Source organism: Nicotiana tabacum, chromosome 22, assembly GCF_000715075.1.
Source record: "Nicotiana tabacum cultivar K326 chromosome 22, ASM71507v2, whole genome shotgun sequence".
In the NCBI taxonomy this organism is placed as follows: Eukaryota; Viridiplantae; Streptophyta; class Magnoliopsida; order Solanales; family Solanaceae; genus Nicotiana; species Nicotiana tabacum.
In genome coordinates, this window is record NC_134101.1 from 38,546,390 (window position 1) to 38,559,667 (window position 13,278).

General features: G+C 36.2%; 2 protein-coding genes and 1 non-coding gene across 3 annotated transcripts; all 3 read left to right on the forward strand.

Annotated features, from left to right (window-relative positions):
* Positions 1–395: 395 nt before the first annotated feature.
* On the forward strand, positions 396–3,867 carry LOC107830006 (uncharacterized). Its single transcript, XM_016657479.2, has 4 exons — positions 396–806; positions 2,021–2,465; positions 2,648–2,763; positions 3,326–3,867. The coding sequence occupies exons 1-4, from the start codon at positions 491–493 to the stop codon at positions 3,742–3,744; spliced, it is 1,296 nt and encodes a 431-aa protein (XP_016512965.1). The 5' UTR covers positions 396–490; the 3' UTR covers positions 3,745–3,867.
* A 511-nt stretch (positions 3,868–4,378) lies between these two features.
* On the forward strand, positions 4,379–4,460 carry TRNAS-CGA (transfer RNA serine (anticodon CGA)). The gene has a single exon. It is a non-coding gene; the product is annotated as a tRNA-Ser (tRNA).
* Positions 4,461–5,641: 1,181 nt separating this feature from the next.
* LOC107830005 (peroxisome biogenesis protein 2-like) lies at positions 5,642–12,600 on the forward strand. Its single transcript, XM_016657477.2, has 8 exons — positions 5,642–6,216; positions 6,955–7,068; positions 7,168–7,321; positions 8,394–8,530; positions 10,216–10,316; positions 11,028–11,145; positions 11,426–11,592; positions 12,207–12,600. The coding sequence occupies exons 1-8, from the start codon at positions 6,079–6,081 to the stop codon at positions 12,334–12,336; spliced, it is 1,059 nt and encodes a 352-aa protein (XP_016512963.1). The 5' UTR covers positions 5,642–6,078; the 3' UTR covers positions 12,337–12,600.
* Positions 12,601–13,278: the final 678 nt, after the last annotated feature.

Consider the following 13,278-nt stretch of genomic DNA (forward strand, 5'->3'; position numbering starts at 1 on the left):
TTTCACTTCTTGAGTTCAACAAGTGACTACGAAGGAGTGTAGTAAATAAAAGGGGTTTAACGGATTACTAATGTGTTTTAAAAAAAATAAGTTTTTTTTTTTACATTTGACATCTTTCCAATAGATGGAGGGTATTTTTAAAAAGTTTGACTAATGATAACAGTAGATGTGGGCCGATAGTATAACAGAAGGTAGATGTGAACATTTGGCCCTTTTCCCTTTCTTTTTCAATATGGGCAGTAAGTGAAAATATTGCGAATAGTTTGGGGGAATTCTCTGATCACACAAAGAATTGGGTGGTCAGAGTGTAATTTACTTTATTTGTAATTCTCACTTTATGGCTTCTTTCCTTTTTATTTTTTAAAAGTAAAAATAAAAATAACTATCCTCTCTTTCCTTCAGGAGTTTCGTGTCCCACAAATAAATGATATTTCACACATTCAGTGTGAGAGAGTGACTCGAGTAGGAGTGAAAAAGCACAACGAAGAAGATGCTAGAAAGAGTGCTCTCCTTACGCAGGGCATCGCCGATTACCGACGACGGCGACGGCGACGGAGAGGGAGACGAATCGAAAACACGAAAGCACTTGTCTCCGGCGATAAGATTCACCAATTACATGACTCGAACCGGTCATATTTGGCCATTCCTCCTTATAGGACTCGTGCTGGTGGTCCTCACTTCTTTCGCTTACCACTCGCGTGACCTTGTTTGTATCTCCGCTTCCTCTTCCGATCACATTTCTCGCTTGCGATTTTTTGGCTTCCAAGCCCTTGAAACAGACTTCGGATCTCTTGGTGTTCCCTGGTGTTAGTTCATTTTCCTTCGTTTCAATTATTTCTTCCACTCACTGACGCATAATAATTTATGAATTTTTTTACGGATTTCTTCTATTCTACGTAAAAATTGAGAATTTCCTTTTTATGTGTTGTTTTTGTTTGCGAACCAGAATTTTCCAGATCTGTATATTAGTCATTGGCTGATTAGAAATATATGCTTAATTGAATCTCGTGATTAAACAGATTACCTTAGCATGATTGGAGCTCTTATGGTCCAGTTTTCTTTGATTAAAAGAAAGCTGAAAGTCTAGTTTACCAAATTTTTCTGGATTTTTGGTGGAATATAAGGAACTTATAGCCCACTCCAGCTAGGTTGGGAATAAAGGCTTAGTTGATTGGGTTGAATGGAGAATTGTTAAGATGCGAGTTTACTCGATCAGCATTTAGTCTTTTCGTGGTTTGTGATTTACTCAGCGTGTAAATTAAAGACCAACCTCCAATAAGGTAAGATAAGTATGACTAAGAGTTGCTATACGGTGTAATGTTAATGGAAGGGGTTGGTGTAATGGCCTAATGGGAACATTTACTACGTGCGAATTGAATTTCTGGCTGTCTGATTGGAATTTGGTACCCTCAGATATGAACTTGGGAAACTTATTATTAGCAGTCCTTTTTTCATTTGTTTTTTGTAGTTTAACGCTATTCTGGGACTGTGTTGAGAATGCTACTCACGTGTGCAAATGATTATAGATTTAGTATAAAAATGCAGACTGCTCAGTTACCTCTTTATAGCTGCTTTGCAATCTATCATATCCCAACTAAAATTGTTTATCATCATTTCACTTCTTTTGTTTCTTTTTCTGAACCGAGTCTTAAGCTGTAGCTTAGATCAAGTGTTATTAAATGAAGTAGTTATTGAATACGGATGTGCAGGCATACATGCATTATACAGACATACACATATACATAAATACGTATCTATGTAAGTATGTATGTATGCATGTATGTATATATGTATGGAAAAGCTGGATCACCAGTTGGAATGCTAGGAGGTCTTTCTGCCGTGCATCCTCTATGAGGACAAGCCAGAGTAAATGCAATAATTGATGAATAACAATCAGTTGTATCTTCTTGTCTTAGAAAAAAAAAATCAGCTTTAGCTATCTGAACATTTTGGATATGAGCACTGAAAGATGATACTAGAATGATCCAGTGCAGCTTATAATTTTAATCCTTGTCAAAAGGCAGATCGAAACATGGCAAATCTGTTGAATGGACCACTAAGGATTTACTCAAAGGTCTGGAGGAGTTTGTACCGATATACGAGACACGACCTATCAAGAATAACATGTATGGGATGGGTTTTGACCACAGCTTTGGGCTTTGGTTTATGGCTCGATGGTTGAAACCGGAGCTGATGATTGAGAGTGGCGCTTTCAAGGGACACTCAACTTGGGTTCTGAGACAAGCAATGCCAGATACGCCAATTATATCACTTACACCGCGTCATCCAGAGAAATATCTGAAGAAAGGACCTGCTTATGTTGACGGAAATTGCACATACTTTGCTGGAAAAGACTTTGTTGATTTTGGAAATGTTGATTGGGCAAAAGTTCTGAAGAAACATGCAATCAAGGATCTTAGTGAGGTTCTTGTCTTTTTCGATGACCATCAAAATGAACTGAAAAGGTATTCTGGCTTTTTAGACTGGACGCTCTTTGCAGTGTTTTTATTGATGAATGATTTCTTTGGTCCATTGTTCTGTCTAATTGCAATGCATTAGAAACCATTATGATTTCTATCTAATCTGATACCAATTCCCACTTGTTTTGCAAAATTTTTGACTTCCCATTTTGAACTTTGATTGACAGACTAAAGCAAGCACTAAAAGCAGGGTTCAGGCATCTCGTTTTCGAGGACAACTATGATACTGGCACGGGAGACCACTATTCTTTCAGGCAGATGTGTGATCAATTTTATATAAGAGGTGTGCTTCATTTCAGCTTCTTTTTATCTTTTTACATATGTTAAGACCTAATTGGACATTTAAGCTCTTTTGCATTTAATTATTGCTGTTTAATTTGAATTTCTCTGGGAGCCTTTTTTTGGCAAGTATTATTGATGTCAAAACTAGCACTAAGAAAGTGCTGTAATTACATCCAAAAGGAGAAAAATAAGATATCGTAACCCCAGAAAAAACTAAACTTTTCAAAAGATTCTATGAACTGCATTAGGGGTTTGGCATCATCCATCCACTCCAATCTACACCAAAAAATTATACATTCTGATTTAGATCTTCAGTATAGAGCTGTTGCCTTCAAAACATCTTCTATTCCTTTCCTTCCACATGCACCGCCAAATACAAGCAGAGAATTTGATTAATGTCTCTTTCTAGTCTGACAGATGAACTTAATGTTTCTTAATATACTGTGAAATTGTAAATTCCCCTCCTTTATGATTTATCAAGACTCTTTGTGGTAATTTGAAGTTGTTGTGCTATTCTAAGTATGTATATATATGCATAATTCATTGTTCTATTTGATTACTAGGTGGGGGCCATAGCTGCTTTAAGGACAGTGATGAAGCTAGGATTAGATCAAGAAGGAAGAAGTTTTGGGAGAAGGCTGTTGATATTGAAGAACTATGTGGTCCTGGTGAAGCTTGGTGGGGTGTGAGAGGGCAGATGCGCGATGACTTTAACCACAGCAATAAAGCTGTTACTTATGCAGAGCACTTTCAAAACAGCAGGTTTATAGAGTCAGTGCTAGATATTTACTGGGAGCTCCCTCCTGTGGCTGGTCCTTCACTTACTCATCAGACGAGATATGATCCAGCTCGTGCACAAAGTCCTATTGTTGAAGATGGCAGATATGGATTGTTTCAGAGGCTAGGCTTATCTAGACTTGAGACTTCTGTATTCAATGGTTACACTCAAATGGTCTATCTTCAGGTGTCGCAAGAACCTTAATCGGTTCTAGATTTGGTTAAAAATTGAGATTTATGTTGCCACTGGATGTAGGTTGTAGTTTTGTTCTTTACATGTATCTCTCTATTTTCTTCCGTTTTTTAGGATGTATTTCTTGAGAGCCAAGTGTCAGTCATGTCCATTCACGCATGGTATGATCTACTTGCAATTTGCTTATTCCCTGATCGTTTTAAGTAGAGCACAGTACGTAGTCATATAAGTCCAATGGAGTGACAATTGATCCTCTGTACGCACCACGGATATATGCTAAAACTGCTGATGTTCGATGGATCATCCCTTGCTCCTATTAATCTTAAGCTATTTGGCAAGAAAGAATTATTTAAAAAAAAAAAAAGCATCAAGTAATAGTTGACATGTTTTTATCTTCATGAAAAACAATGAAGGTTTCATTGCCTTGTACACCTATTTGTACCTCCACTGAACTGTGCCAAAAAGAAACTCTCACTGCTGGAATGGTTCAAATTGGAATGGTTTAGATTGGAGCAACTTGTTCGGAGAGTTTGATTAATGAAGATACTGGGGGCCATTAGACGGCTGAGATTGATGGGGATACAGAAGACTGTAGGCTCATATTTCTTTTGACATGATAATCATTTTAAGCTCTAATAAGCAAACCGTCGATATGTCCGAGTGGTTAAGGAGACAGACTCGAAATCTGTTGGGCTTTGCCTGCGCAGGTTCGAATCCTGCTGTCGACGTTTCTTTAAGCTTTTGACTCTGCTCCCCCACGTCCTCTTTGGTTCATATCTTACTACAAGTTACATTATTTTCTGCCTTAAACACAGTATGCATACCAACTAGTAATGGTCTTTTTGATTTGGAGGATCCGACATGCACCCAACAACATTTTTGAAGAGTTCGAGTAATATAGCTGCCTCATACTTCTTAATAACTCACATTTGAGCTTTTGACTCTGCTCCCCCACGTCCTCTTTGGTTCATATCTTACTACAAGTTACATTATTTTCTGCCTTAAACACAGTATGCATACCAACTAGTAATGGTCTTTTTGATTTGGAGGATCCGACATGCACCCAACAACATTTTTGACCGCATCCATGTCGAAAATGCACTAAATTTGAAAGATGCGACACGCACCCAACAGCATTTTTGAAGAGTTCGAGTAATATAGCTGCCTCATACTTCTTAATAACTCACATTTGACATAGCATAATTCGACTGTTATAAAGGATTTTGAATGTAAATTAAACAACTTCTAAACATTCACTAAATTAAAAATAATCATGGTATCTTCCAATACAAGATCAAATTTATAGTTGTGAAATTTTGCACAAATTTAAACAGCGTAATAGCAGTTGATGTAGATTCTAAAAAGAAAAACTTTTCTAGTTGCGTAATACACTAATCCTTACAGTGACATAAAATAAAGATAAAGGCAGTCTGTTGGGACTCCAATTCCGAAGGGTTTGGAACTCCAAACCCAAGTTATCAACGTGCTTGCAAGCTTAAGCCTTAATACTAACTAAAAAATTTAGTTTAATTTAAATTCAAAAATCAATTCCAAAACAAGTTATGTCCTCCATTGTTTTCCGAAAATCAAATCCAAAAACCAAATATACCAGTGGAGTACAGGGGCGGAGCTAAAGAGCGAGTTACGGGTTCGATCGAACCCAATAACTTTGGTTCAAACTTTATATTTGTTTGATGAAATTTATTAAACATATACAAATTATTAATTTAGAATCCAATAATTTAAAAATAATTAGAATTCCGAATCCATAAGTTTTAAATTCTGGCTCCGCCCCTGGTAGAGTATATTTGGCGTGGTTTTAATTGTTCCTTTCCCCTAAGAAAACTAGTGGTGGGCACTATGACGAGACTTACAATAAATCTTGAAGTGCGAGCTTCCACGACTCATCATTTTTAGAGACGAAACTACCCACTGGTATACCTAACCCCTCGTAATATTCACAACTCATTAAAAGTTTGGTATAAAATAGATAACATAAAAAATTTAAAATTAAATTATTTTTAAATTTAAAAATATATTATTTATTTTAAAAAGAACTAAAAATTAAAGTGTTCAATTTGAAAGTACTATGTTTTCTAAATAAACAAAGACGTCAACTTTTTATTCTTTCTACGTAATAAATAAAGACGTTAACTGTTACTGTATTTCTCAAATTGACTGCGTGGTCTGAGAGTGGAGGACTAAAGTCAGTACCAAACTGAATAGGTCGCTCGCCGGCATCCGGGAAGCAGCCGCCGGCGACGATTACCAATTTCTTCATCGCATATCTCTCTATGGTTGAAAATTCATCTGAATAACCTCTAGCAGTATTATCACTGTCAATATATGGATAGGCAAAACCTAGCTTCATCGTCCTCTCCCGATAATGGTGCCGCCATCAATCATCCCCCACAACAAGATGCTTGGGTCAATACCTACCGGAATTCAATTCCTCAATGGCACTCTCTTGCTACCTCACAACAGGTACTGACTTTAACTTGTGTATCAGCTCCGGGAAATTTTCCGTTTGCCTCCGTACTTATGTTTCATTTTATGTCCAGTTGTTCTTTTGCTACAGTAATTGTTCACAAAATATAATCTTTCTTATTGGAATTAATCCACAAAAGTATTATAAGAAATTGTTTCAGATTTTATGACAGTAGGATGTGCTTTTGGCTCTCTATTGGATGAAATCAGTTATGGAAAAATTGGTGGAACTTAGAACATTCTTCAAAAAATATGTTGTGATTCTGACTTTTGTAGATTGTATTTTTCATTTGCTGGTTTGAGATTAGAAAATTGAATTCAGATCCCCTAGCCAGTCGGGGATTAGCTTAAATTTGCTTCAGGTTACAGGCCACCTGGAATGATATTATTTGAAGTATTATAGAGAGAGGATCTTTTATTGTGAAGCTTCATAGTTATAAATTATGATGGCTAGAAATACGAAAAATCCATCTTAAGATAAAGATTAGTCATTTTCTAGGAACCTTTGATGGTTTTTAGTGTGTTTTTCTCCTTTGAATTTTACTTGTTTCTCCATTGTAACTCACAAAAAACTGTTCCCATTCCTTTTCTGTTGTAAAGTTCTTAAAAGCAAAATCTTTTTTCTGTCGGGCTCAGAGAAGGTTGAAGACAGAGTTAGGCATTTTGAGGTTTTATTTGCTGAGTTGTTTTTGCTCCCAACTGCTGAAATTTCTTGTTAATGACTTCTTTTGGCAGTCAGTGATCCCAATTTCGATATCCAGAGTTAATCAAGTAGATGCTGGCAGACTGGACATCGAAATGTCAGCCATGCTAAAAGAGCAGTTGGTTAAGGTTTTTTCTTTGATGAAGGTACCCATCGTGCAACTTTTTTATTTTATCATCGAATTCATCAAGTCTTCATGATTACCTTATCAGTCAGGTTTGATATGTTTTGTTTTTTGGGATTAGCCAGGAATGTTATTTCAATATGAGCCAGAACTTGAAGCTTTCCTCGAGTTTCTAATCTGGCGATTTTCTATCTGGGTTGATAAGCCTACTCCTGGTAATGCTCTCATGAATCTGAGATATAGAGATGAACGTGCAAGTGAGATTAGAGGAAAAGGTTAGAAAATCATCTTCACTTAATCTTGTTCCTCCCTTTTCATAAGTAGCTCATACCAACCTTTTCCGTATCTCAGTAATGTTGGACATTTGTTATTATAAAGTTATCATGTCGTGTTGCAAGCTATGGATATTTGTGGATGTTGTTTTGTACTTCAGGGATGTGAAAAATACTAATAGTTTGGAACTTTGGATATCCTTTTAAGCTATGTTGCTCACACTCTTCAAAAATACCACTGCGTGCATGTTGGATCTCCAAAAGTAGTGAATTTTGGAGGATTCGGCACGGGTGCGGCAATATTTTTGGATAGTCCGAGCAACATAGCTTTTAAGTACTCGTGTTTAGCTTTGAGGCGTTGGCTTCATTTTTCTGAAGCCAAGTCGGTTGTACGTTATGCTCGTTCTCCTTCTCCTTTCTTTATTAAGCCATTTTTTGTGCAAATAATGGCACCTCATCTTGACATATTCTTTATTTATCTTCCTTCGTCGGCTCCACTTTTCTTGCAGAAGTCGGCAACCAATCTAGAAATTACTGTATAATAATTCTTTTATCTTCTTAAGACTCACTTAGAGGATATGTGGTATTTGGAAAACGAATGTTTCTTTTGGATTTTCTGGAGAGGATCTCTGACTCTGAGTGAGATGATCCTCTTTGTCTTGAATAACCTGAGTTACTCAAGCCTCGCAAAGTTTTAAATTCTATAGTTTGGTAAGTCTAAATTGGCGTGTACATATAACATCAATTTGTGATGGAGGGGCCAGTGGGATTGACTTAAAATATCTCTTTGGTCTTAGTTTGTGGTTGAAGTGCAGAGGTTGACAGCTTGATGTAATTGCATTTCCTCTTGCCTCAACCACTATAATTTCAGTTGTAGTTTTATAGCTTGGCAAGTTTAAATTAGCAAGTGTATAACATCAATCTGTGATGGATGGAGTCTTGGAAAATCTTGTTGGTCTTACTTTGTGTTTGAAATGCGGATGTTGACAGCTTGATGCAACTGCATTTCTTGTTTCTTGCATCGACGGCTATAATTTCAGTTGTAGTTCTTTTTCCTTTTCCATGCTTGTTTCAGTGCGAACTGGATTAGAGGGACCCGGACTTACTGCTGCTCAAAAGATATGGTACTGCGTGGCAACAGTCGGTGGTCAATATATATGGGCCCGTCTACAATCTTTTTCTGCTTTTCGGAGATGGGGCGACTCTGAGCAGGTACTACTCGCTCTGCCTCACATATTCTACTTGTCTGTTTAACATGCCATGTTTTAATGGTTAGAAATCTGTGATCACTAAGAAAACTCCTCGTTCTCTAATAGATAATATTCTTCAGAGTTGTTGACGCCATTTGTTAGAGATAATAAGTTACAAAGTTCTCTAAAAATCTAATTTTGTATAACAATTTCTAGCCATGCACAGTAATTCCTTCTATTTTTATTTTATCTTGGCTTAAGCATATATGTTAAGAAGGAAAATTGAAAGGTTTTTTATGACTCTGAAACTCCAAAAGGTGCAGCTTCAAATTAGATCAGGAAAGGCATTTATCACTGATCAACATTGATAATTGATATGAGTAGAATATTAACAAGCATCCAAGGGTGTAGCCTTGTGGTCAATAACATTTAAATGGACTATGACAAACCAGGGTTCAAATTTCAGCCAAGGCAAAAAACAATTAGGTGATTTCTTCCTAGAAGTCTAAGCCTTGGTAGACAGAGTTACCTGATACATGTGCTGGTGGGAAGTGCATGCGAGCTGGCCCCGACACCACCACTATTATAAAAAGAGAGTAGAATATTAACAGAAATGCTTCATGGGATCTTTCAGTTTGCGAAAATAAGAAGTAACTTTTCACTTAGACAAGAACAACGAGATTCTTGTAATAATATGTCCAAAACAAAACTTGGTTTGTTATGGCATGGATCTCCACAGCAGGCAATATTCTACATATCGAAAAGAATACCAAATGAAAATATTTTCAGTTTGTTTTAAATCTAATATTCAGATGAATACTACTTTTCATTGCTGATAAAAAGAAAGTTGAATACTAATTTTTCCTTGAGCAGTTTAATACTTAAAGAACTTCTGAAAACTTCTTGAATACTACCAAAGCTAAGTGTCAATTTGAAATACTAGAGCAGAGCAGTCTGAAATCCATATTCCAAATGTATTCTTTTGCCTTTCTGTTTTTGTCCATCAAAAATTGTATTTTCTTGAAAGGAGATACTTGCATACACTATATGATACTTATGCTATCGAATGGTATCATGTACATTCAATACTATACTGATATTTTATCTAGAAGTTAGTTCTCTTTTCTCCTTAAACTGAATCTTTTTAGCTATCTTATTAGAATATGAGTTGAAATGACCTTATAAGAAATTTGAAATTGATAAGGTCACATTTAGGGACTGCACGTTACTCTTTGAGGTACTGCGATTATTTAGATAAACAATATATTGAGTGTCTGCGATTATTGTGATGTGAGATGAACAATGTATTGCTTAATATTAAATGGGGAAATATGTAAGACCACAAGATTAAGTTAGGTGGACAATTAGGTTCAATATAATGTCATAGACCTTTCATTTTAAGGGAAGTTGACATAAACTAATTCAAGAGGATAATTCGAATATGGAGTTGAGAATCTTGAGATGGAGTAAGCATTGAAAGTTCAATGTCCCAGAAAAAGTATAAGTTTATCTTAAGTTTGGAAACCATGTGCATTTGAATCGTAAAGTTTTTAAGTCCTATGTTGCTATTGCTGTCCAGTAAGACAGTCTTTTGAACTAGTATGGAGAAGTTTTAGCTAAACGAAGAATACTAACTTGTATATTACTGATTTTTAGAGTGTCGACATATAATTTATTGGTCACTTGTTAATTTTATGTTTGCTTCAGAGGTCTTTGGCACGTGGAGTATGGCTGTTAATGCAACGGATGGAGGGGATCTATAAAGCAGCGTCTTTTAGCAATTTACTTTTCTTTCTTTACACGGGAAGGTATATCTCTTACTGCAAATTTGCTTCTTATTTCTTTTCTAACGACATGACCACCAAATAGAAAAAGAGAGGAAAATCTAGTTCGTAAGGTAGTTGCTGTAAGTAATACTGCTTGAATCTGTGCTATAGTAAAACAGACAGGCAGATTTGAGCTTGTATTGCTTTATGATAAATTTTCAATGGGAAATAACTAAATTAGCGAAGCTCCTAAAAACTTGTGAAGAAACTTACAAGTTCCTATTTTTTAAACCAGTTATATATTAGAAACTCTTTGGAACCATCGTTGTGTGAAATTCCACTTTTAGTAAAAGGGCATCCTTGGAACGGGAAAACTTGCAACAAAAACCCCATTTGTAATTTATATACAATGTAGACAGACTTATATTCTTCTGAAAAGCAAATGGGCCTCTAAGTTTCATCATTCCTTTGATTTGATTGGTAACTGTAGTGAGCTATGGTCATAATATCTGTCATCAATGTTGTACACGCATCTCCATCCAGACATACGGTGATTCCTAGTTTGGAGGACTGAGTGCCACAGTTATTGAGGGAATCATGCGTCATGATTAATTTTGTAGCACATGAGATGGCTGGTACTGCTGATTCTAAAAATGTATGGGAGCCAAATGTGAACAGAGCATCGTTTAATTGTTGTGAATGTCCCCTGCATGTGATCTATCCGATAATTTAACACATTACAACTACATGCAGGTACAGGAATCTCATTGAGAGAGCTTTAAGAGCTAGACTAGTTTATGGGAGCCCAAATATGAACCGAGCTGTGAGCTTTGAGTACATGAATCGTCAGTTGGTGTGGAATGAATTCTCGGTAATTGTCCTTCTGTTGGCAGTTTCTTGCAGAATTCCTATGCGCATTCAGGAAGTATAGAGTATTACGTGTCTTTTAGTTGTTTTACATGCTGCCCGAGAGCTAACATAATCATCTTTTAATCTCGCATATGCATGCCCTTTTTCCTTTTCGGTGGTTGGCTTTAAATTTTATTGTTTTGCAGTTCAACCTTTGGAGCTATTTGTTTCGGGCTTTGTCAATTCAGTTCTTCAGTACACTATGAATGGACTTAGATTTTGAGCAATGTTCTAATATGCAGGAACTGCTGCTCTTGCTTCTTCCCCTTCTCAATTCAGCATCTGTCAAGAGTTTCCTTCGTCCATTCTCAAAGGACAAATCTTCAGATTCTTCAGTAGATGAAACTTTATGCCCCATCTGCCAGGGAACCCCATCAGTTCCATTTCTAGCTATCCCTTGTCAGCATAGGTATCTATGTTTACTTGCTTTCCTTTATGCCATAAAATTGTACTGCAGTATTCTCATAAGTATAAGTTTGTATGCCTTTATTAAGAGCATGCTTTTACGGAACTTCATCAAAGAATTATCCTTATCAGAGAATAAGTTGGCTTCATGAAAATTGCAGCTAGATGATCATAGGTTAGTGTAGCCATTAATTATTAATGCTCTTTCCAGGGAAATATTGCTTGGATCTCTGTGCTGAGTACAGTTCCAATATTACTGGTTGCACATAACATGAGAGTTGAAACTACTATTACTTCAGGGTTGTATCCACAATAAGTTATCATTGCACTGCTCTTGTCACGTCATCTGCCCCTTAAAAATGATTTTGTCCAGTTTTTACAGACAACCATGGCATTCATATATATTTGGAGCTGTTACATATTCATTAATATCCGAACTTTGTAACAAGTAAATAGGAGCCGTTGTGTTTTTTAGAAATCGCATGATGACGCCATCTTTAATGGGTCTTTTGTCATGCATTAGGTTTCACAGCATTACCAGTCTTGTTCCTACCTCTTAGTCTACTATGCTTAAATGTGTGTATGAAAATTTTAGTTTTATTTGTTTCAATCTTATAGGTACTGTTACTACTGTCTTCAAACAAGGTGCTCTGTATCTCCATCATTTCGTTGCCCTAGATGTGGTGAACCAGTTGCTGCTATGCAACGGCATGGTGGTTTAGTCAGCAACATTCCTCAGAAACAATGATTGTTCTGCAAAGTGATGTAAATGACAAAAAAGGGAAGCTCAGTTAAACTATAGATCAAAAGTGTCCTAAAAGACAACTTGACAATGGAACTAGGTCTCTAGATTCCTTCATAAAGCAAGTTGTTCTGCTTTATTGAGTGCTTTAAATTTTTTATTAGTGTGGTTGTCCCTTTTCCTTTATTTACATCTTATTTATTCATTTAATTGAATGATTTTCTCAAATGTTGGATCAGTCTTCACGCAATTGAATCAATATTGATCGAATGACTACTAGCTATTGTTTTATAAGCTTTAGTTACGGTAAATTTTTAGGGAGAAAATAAGCACATTTTTCATTTTCAGAAAGGTTGTCACGTTGCAAATTAGCAAAGATAAAAAGTTTGAGTCGGTTAACTTTAATAATGGCCAAGTGTTTTGCAGAGAAATGCTCCTGTAAAGCTCTCATAATAGTATTTGATTTCATTGGGGATTCGTGGCAGGCTAGTCTCGTTTGTTGGTAAAAAATTATTGCACCAACAAATATATGCCACATGTTTTGCCCTACGTATTTAATTACTCCTTGATTTGGCCTGTAGGAGAATGAATTTGGTTTTTTATTCTAAATTTTGAAACGTACTATCTTTGAGCCATCCTTCTTTGTATGTTGATTTCTCTTTTTGATTGACTCGATCGCTACATGTCGAAAAAGTCCTATTGCAAGCTACATTTCGGTCAACAGATTTGTATATATGCTTGAGCTTGAATAAAAGTTGGGAGTACGAATTCTGCAAAAGAGGATTTACTAAATGCGTCTCATGAGAATAAGTTTCAAGACTCTTTCTATTCATTGTCTTCTTTCTCGTTTGTAATGACAATGCTCCTTTAATTTTGCCGGTCAAAAAAAGTGATCTTGTATTTCGGAAACTGTTTACTATTGATTGTTACAATTTGTTCTGTGGGTGC

Coding starts and splice junctions, on each gene's coding strand:
- LOC107830006 (XM_016657479.2), top strand. CDS start 491: ATGCTAGAAAGAGTGCTCTCCTTACGCAGGGCATCGCCGATTACCGAC. Junction 807..2,020: donor ATCTCTTGGTGTTCCCTGGT/GTTAGTTCATTT, acceptor CCTTGTCAAAAG/GCAGATCGAAACATGGCAAA. Junction 2,764..3,325: donor TGATCAATTTTATATAAGAG/GTGTGCTTCATT, acceptor TTTGATTACTAG/GTGGGGGCCATAGCTGCTTT.
- LOC107830005 (XM_016657477.2), top strand. CDS start 6,079: ATGGATAGGCAAAACCTAGCTTCATCGTCCTCTCCCGATAATGGTGCC. Junction 6,217..6,954: donor CTCTTGCTACCTCACAACAG/GTACTGACTTTA, acceptor TTCTTTTGGCAG/TCAGTGATCCCAATTTCGAT. Junction 8,531..10,215: donor GATGGGGCGACTCTGAGCAG/GTACTACTCGCT, acceptor TGTTTGCTTCAG/AGGTCTTTGGCACGTGGAGT.